This window comes from Triticum dicoccoides, chromosome 6A, assembly GCF_002162155.2.
Source record: "Triticum dicoccoides isolate Atlit2015 ecotype Zavitan chromosome 6A, WEW_v2.0, whole genome shotgun sequence".
NCBI classification, from domain to species: domain Eukaryota; kingdom Viridiplantae; phylum Streptophyta; class Magnoliopsida; order Poales; family Poaceae; genus Triticum; species Triticum dicoccoides.
In genome coordinates this window covers 539,842,715-539,850,101 of record NC_041390.1, presented here as the reverse complement: position 1 = coordinate 539,850,101, position 7,387 = coordinate 539,842,715, and the positions used below count along the sequence as shown (strand labels likewise).

General features: G+C 42.7%; 1 protein-coding gene across 1 annotated transcript; it reads left to right on the top strand.

Moving 5' to 3' along the window:
• The first annotated feature begins 3,581 nt into the window (after window positions 1-3,581).
• Window positions 3,582-6,615, top strand: LOC119315963. The gene is made up of 8 exons (XM_037590387.1): window positions 3,582-3,650; window positions 3,739-3,852; window positions 4,084-4,368; window positions 4,457-4,717; window positions 4,977-5,020; window positions 5,241-5,412; window positions 5,937-6,119; window positions 6,481-6,615. Exons 1-8 carry the CDS (start codon window positions 3,582-3,584, stop codon window positions 6,613-6,615), a joined length of 1,263 nt encoding a protein of 420 aa, XP_037446284.1.
• The last annotated feature ends 772 nt before the right edge of the window (window positions 6,616-7,387 follow it).

Sequence of the window (7,387 nt, the reverse complement as noted above, 5' to 3'; positions counted from 1 at the left end):
TATTTAATTTGCAGGTTTGCTACTACAAAGAAGGTGAAGTTCATCTTTACCAATATGTTGATTTTGATGTGAAATTTCGAAAGTCAACATGGGATGCCAAGATGTTTTCCATATTTTCATCTCTTTTATTTTGATTTATCTCTTATTAATTAGTATAAGTTCGTTGAAGCTAAGTAGGACAATATCCGGGGGAGAAAATCGTGTATTAGTGTGGAGCAATGTTGTCAAATAATATTTTGTGAACAAATTTCTTTTTTTACAATGTTCACAATGTTGATTGATGAGCTCTATGCTCAATCGATACTAACAGGTTACTCAAAAGTTAATGTATGCACAGTTCAATTAGTTTTGTATACTTTATGCACATAATTTTGTACAAGTCTGAATTAGCATTGCATTATTATGTAAACTATTGTAATTTTTTTGAGCCAAGTACTGTTGTTGTGAACATTAATTGTATGGTCCTTGCATTTTAAGAAAAAGATGGTAGCATGTCATTCCTGGCAGAACTGAATTCATCAGTCATTTAGTAATTATTATCCTTCCAAAATTTCTTATTGGCCTTAATTTTTTTCACATTTCAATATTGTTCCAAGCTCAAGTTACCATCCAACTGTTCTCATGTTGATTCTGTGGACCTTCTGAGTATAATTTTGTGTCTTATGATTCTTATGGGTAGACAAGTTGTGATTATGTATTTGCATAGTTTTGCATGTTATGGAGTATATTTGACTGATTTTACATGATATTGACCAGGGAGGAGGGTTTGTGGTCTATGGGGACATCTACATCCTATATGAAAAAAAGTAATTCAACAAAAAGTCAAAAATTCCTGAAAATATTTTTGAAATAAACTTGACCTTCTATTGTACTCGTGAGAAAATATCCACAAAAGGAAAATATTCCTTTGACTTCTTTTCAAAAAAGACAAATTTTTAGCTAAAATAGCGTGAATAGTGACATATAATAGCAAATAAATTTTGTCTTTCTTGCTGTGAGGTCAACTTTTGTTCCTTTTTCGTGAAAATTTATGTATTAGTGCAAAAGTAAGTCAAGTGTTTTGTCAAAATAGTTCTTACCTATTTTGACTTTTTATTAAAATATTAAACCCCATATAGGGTGCATATACAACCAGGAACACAAGTGTATTTCCCTACTGATCAGTTGATTTCTTGGGCGAAATCATAGCACTGTAGATTTGTACTCAATCTGTAACATTTCTGAAATATTTTTTGTGTTCATGCATCACACGCACACCTAGGCGAAGAAATTGTCAATCTATCTGCTCTTTTTTCTTGAAATCTTCTATGTATAACTCCTTTTAAACTCTGGGAAGTATGCTTACCAACATGATTTACTCAATTTGGTCCCAGTCTAGCTGTCTGGGCCAGGCAAGTAGACTATGTGGGCCCGGTGGGAATGAGACTTTTATGGTTGTGTAACAAATTGTATGTTGTGACTTTTAGACAGATATACCGATTGATAATATGTATAATTGGTCATTGTGCAGTTGTTTATTAAATTGAAATACTTCCAGAAATCATGCACCGCTAATGGATGAAATATAAATTATTGTGCTCCTTCCTCCTCAGATATTTCTCTGGTTCAAAAAATATTTGCTTCACTTTCTCAATCATCTGTGAGGCCACTACACATAGTTGACGGCCCATGGCGTTTCAGTTTATCTTTCTTACTTATATAAAAGGTTGGAGTTACTGGTGAGTTCACATATAAACCCACAAACTTCAAAATAATTAAATACACACCATCCCAAAACCTTTCAAGAGACATTTAACAATTATACTTTATTCACATGTGAGACCTAACACAAATAGAGAAATACACTATAGTACTTTACCATAAGAGCAACATGTTTGTAGAAGATACCCGCAAAAAAAAACATGTTGTAGAAGACAAATAAGAAATGAAAAAAATGCGACTTCAACTCAAAATTGTGATAATAGTTTTAGTTTTTTTAGGATAATAGTTTTAGTTTCTCTTCTCAACCAATCCTTCAAATTATATGCCATATCATAAGAGAGCAAACAAAATTGTGAATCTAACAAGGTGATAGATCTTATCCTCCTTCCCAATGTTTTAAATTTGAAATGTTATCTCACTTTAAGTCTTGCAGAGGACAGACTACGGTCATTTAAAATTCCCTGACGCCTAGCACATCCGTCTAATCATAATTTTGCACTCTTTTAAATCATGAATCGTGAGCCCATGGCAGAGAACTGACGTCTTTTGTTCATCTCCTAAGTCGGTGGCTTAACCTTTTTTATATATAACTTCACAGTAATGCACGGGCATTATGCTAGTTTGCGATAACACTCTTAACAGGAAAAATTCACCATAGAATGCTCCAAAATGAAAATGTGACATTAAACTAATAGGCTGGCAATGATAACACCCAAACGGCGCCGCAGTGCGCGCTTGCTTCTAGTACTCCCTCCATTTCATAATGTAGTGTTTTCTCTATCCATGTGCTTCAACTTTGACCGTAAATTTAACTATCAAGACCGATTGTGGCAGGAGCAAAAATTATATCAGTGAATTCATATTTGAAAGAAATTTTCAATTATATAATTTATTCTCCCGCTGCAGTTGATCTCGTTGGTTAAATTTATGGTCAAAGTTGGACCTCGGAAAACGTGGGCGCACTATATTTTGAAATGAAGGGAGTAGTACATACACTATTACATTCCCATGGAACAGAAGCCTAGACGAACCACTAAAACAGCAAGGACGACCGACATGACAAGGCTAGACGAAATCTAAAACAACCACGATGACCGACATGACGACATGACATGAAACCAACAAAGGGAAGTGCATGGAGCGTGTGCCTCGGCTCTCCCTCCGTTTGAAGGCAGAAATCACAGATTTGACCTGAGGCAGAAATTAAATCACAAACTGACCTGTTCAGGAAAAAATTTCACTCTGCTGACCCTTTGGTGTGGCGCCCGACACCTGGGCGCCGCACCCTACTGTGCAGCGCCTTCCCCTTAGGCGTCGCACATCCTGCCAGCGTGGCAGCCCTGGTCCAGTTGCGGCCCCACACGCACCTGTGCAACGCCTAAGACCTAGGCGCCACACTTTGACGTGCAGCGCCTAGCCCTTGGGCGCTGCACAGTGACTTAAGCGCGGCCGCCCCAGCCCGACCAGGCAGTTCTTCATCTCTCCGCTCTCTGTACAGAGAGCAGCGGCGGCGGCGGCGCCCCCATCTAATCCCCCCACATCCCTCTCAGATCTGAAGATTTGATCCGTGGATTTGATCCCCAATCCATCCTACTAGGTAAACTCTTCCCTTCTCTTTCTTTTGCTCCGTAAATTTGTTGCCATTCTAGATATTTGTCCATGATTTGATGGAACCCTTGATTTGTTTGGTTTGCTCGATTTAGGATGTGTATTCATATTGGTAGTACCATAGTGTTATTTATTAGTTCACAATATATGATTCTTGTTGTTGAAACCCTAGATTGTTTAGTTTTTTTAGATATATATGAGATGCCTATTTTTGTTTAGTTTATTTGAGATGAAGATGAACTTTTATATGTTTATTGTTTGAAATTGTAAGGATGGTTTGGCTTCTGGACGATGTCTATGACGTGCAACATCGGGCCTACATGATGCGCGAGAAGGATAAGGTAATAATGAGTAATCTAAATATTTTGCAAATTTGCCTTTAGTTGAAATTTACATGCCCTAAGATTTGTCATTACTTGTTTTTTGCAGAAGCTTGAACCTCTGAAGATTCGGTATCACGGGGTCTCTGGTCCTGCCATGCCTTACGATGAGCGGTACACACCGTACATCAAGCAGGCAGGACTACTCCCGTGGATTCTGTTGGTCAGCCGGTCCACGCCGAATCTGAACGCTCCACTGGTGTCCGCTCTTGTTGATCGGTGGAGGCCAGAGACCCACAGTTTCCATCTTCGGACCGGGGAGATGACCGTGACGCTCGAGGATGTCTTGTTGATCACCGGCCTTGCTATCGACGGGAGGCCTCTATGTATGAGCACCGATTCTGATGGGTGGCGCGAGCAGATGATTGCTCTTATCGGTATGGCTCCTACCGAGGCTGAGGATGATGTAGAGGAGGGAGAAGAGAAGAAGAAGAGGGAAAGGAAGGCAGCCGGAGCTGCTTTCACGTGGATTCAAAATAACTTTGCGACGTGCCCTCCGGATGCAACTGATGATGTGATCCAGACACATGCTCGTGTGTATATGTGGTACATTGTGTCGAGCACTTTGTTTCCTGACTCCACTGGCAAGAACGCTCCATGGATGTGGCTGAAGGCGTTGACCGTCTTCGATAGCAAATGGAGCTGGGGTTCAGCGACTCTTGCCTACTTGTACCGACAGGTAGTTGGTCTGTTTTGTGATCAACTCATTTATTCATTAGCAATGCAAGCTTGCTGTCAAGTTAACATTGTTTTTCTTTCATATGTAGCTGGATGATGCGTGTTGCAGGATCACACCTAGTGCAGGCATTGGTGGTAATCTGCTTCTACTTTCTGTATGGAGCTGGGAGCGTCTGCCTGTTGGACGCCCGAAGAGCGTCAGGTTTGATCCTTGGTATGCAGATGAACATGACGAATTACGGCGCCCCACGTGGGCTTACAAGTGGGATATCGTTTCCGAGATGACGAACGATGTCAATCTCATGTACCAAAAGTACATTGCCGAGTTGGACACGATTACGCCTGAGCAGGTAAGGAGGTCATTACTTTAGTCCTTTCTCATGCTTGCTTGAAAAATAGTTATCAAATTTGCATTGTTGCCCTGTTTCATAGGTGGAATGGCAGCCATATGGCGCAGGTGAGAGCTTGGGGTACACCGCGGACTTCCGCCTCAACCCGATGTGCTTGCGGGATAAGGATCTCTGGCTTATGCGGTGCCCACTGATATGCAACTGGGCGGTTGAGTTTCATTTGCCGCATCGCGTGTATCGTCAGTTTGGTCTTTTCCAGCCTCACCTGCCGGATTGGGTGGACACGGATAAAGCACTTCATAGGTAAGAGAGCATGTGTGCGTATTGTCTAATCATCGGGACTCCTTTTGATTGTGCTAATGTTTGGTTTTATACCACGCAGGTTGGATAGGAGAAGGCAACGGAAGATAAAGGACTGGGCCAAGCATCATTCTGCGTATGTTACCCACTTCCAGCTTTGTGTGGAGCAAGCTCGTAGCACTGCACGCGCCCCGCTTCGTGAGCACAACTCACTTGCTTTTGATAACTACGTACGATGGTTTATTGGAACTACTCGAGTTGAGATATGCCCGCCGGCATATAATGAGGATATTCTTGAAGAACCCGTAAACTTTGAGGATCTAGCAAAGGGGAAGTACAACAGAGATGTCAGGCTAGGGCAAGGAGTCCCTGCTGTTACGGTGATTAACTATGTGGTAAAGTGTTCCCCTCTTTACTTTCCTGTTGACCGTATTACACATGTTTGAATGGCTAACACATTCATTTTTTCTCATCCGCAGCGCACCGAGATCAAGAAAGCAGCTGATGAGAGCCAGTCTATTCTGGAGAAGACAACGGTTGGAACTGGCAATGATGATGGTTCACTACGAGCATTCCTCAAGGTACATATCGCATTCACTATGAGAGCCAATCTATGTTGCGAAGTTTGATATCTTACACACTTGTTCGTGTTACAGCGTCAGGCCAAGAAGTTAAGGCGGTTATCGAACCTTCTCGGTTGCCGTGATCCTGAATATGATGAACCATCTGCCTCTAGGTCTGGTACACCATCAGACCCCGCACCTCACCATGAGGGGGGCGATGTGAGTTCCTCATATGCTTATATGGATGATGAGGGTGGGATCACCCAAGAGGTATGACTAATCCTTTAGATGTGATTCTCACTTGATTACGACATCGACCTTCACCATATTGTTTCGTTGTGTGATAGGGTGATGAGCTTGATGATGACATGACTTTGGCGGACGCTCAAGCTCGGTCCGCATATGTGTTCAAGCCTAGGCAGCCCAGACGCCGGTACACGCCCAACGACTATGACAACAGAGGCAACCCAAAGGTGGTCGTAGGGACCTCACGGATGGCTAGCTTGGATGATGAGGCGGAGGAGGAGGCGGAGGCGGAGGCGGAGGCGGAGGCGGAGGCGGAGGAGGAAGTGCACGAAGAGGATCCTCGTGCTCCTAAGAAGAAGAAGCTTGCCTGCAGGCGTGCCACCAGGAACACGCGCGGAAGGAATTAGTGCTTGTTCATGTTAATTGTAGCCGTTTAATTAGGTTGACGAACTTGTGAGGTTATGTTATATGTTGGTGAACTCTTACTAGTGTGGTATTTGTGTTTGCGAACCTGAAGTAATGTTGAATTGTCTTAAATGATATGATGTTCAAGTTATTAGTTTCTGCAGTTTACAGTATTTTTATTATTTTATATGTTGGTGAACTCTTACTAGTGCAGTTTACAGTATTTTTATTATGTGAGTGCTGCTGCAGGAGGCCAAAATGGCATCTGTTTCTGTAGTTTTGCTTATAGCAGCACTGCAGCGCCTAACATATAGGCGCTGCACTGTACTGTGTGGCGCCCAACAATTGGGCGCTGCACTGTATAGTGCAGCGCCCTGTCCTTAGGCGCTGCACTACTTCCAACATCTCACATCCAGAGAGCCACAGTTGGCTTGCATCACATCCACAATACTTACAATGACTGCAGCATCACAACAATTTGAACAAACATAAATTTTAAGCCAACGAGTTCATAACTTAAGACAATTCAAACATTACTACGACATGGTTCACGACACATTCATTACAAATGACAAATGGCAGCTTGCCCTAGAAGATAGTTCACCAACATCTCACATGCCCTCACAACTTCATGACACATTCATTAGAAAATAGTTGACGACGAGTGCACCGAAGTGAAGTCCCTACTGAGTAGAGCGAGGCCATTTCCCCTTCTTGTCACGTGCCGAGTCCTCCTCTTGCGCCTCGCGAGCCTTTGCAAGCTTTCTTGCCCTCTCCTCCTCACGAGCAAGTTTCGCTTGGCGTGCCCTCTCCTCCTCTCGTTTCTTCCGCTCCATCCTCTCCTTCTGACGACGCTCTTCCTCCAAGCCTCTTCGAAACGATTCTTCGAACCGTCGTTGCCGCCTAAGACAATCTGCGTATTGGTCCTTTTTCACATCTTCTGGCACTTCAAGATCTATCCACGTGAAGTACTTGCATAGAGGAGGCGGTGACTGCATAAAAATTTGTTGTTAGTGTTGACACACATTTGAGAGTAACATTTTACTTCTCGAGCTTACCGGTGGTTGGTCATAGGCGTTAGTTGGAAGTGCACGATCATAAGCATAGTTCGGGCATACAAAATATCTCCGCCCTTCCGTCCATGCTTTCTTTCGGT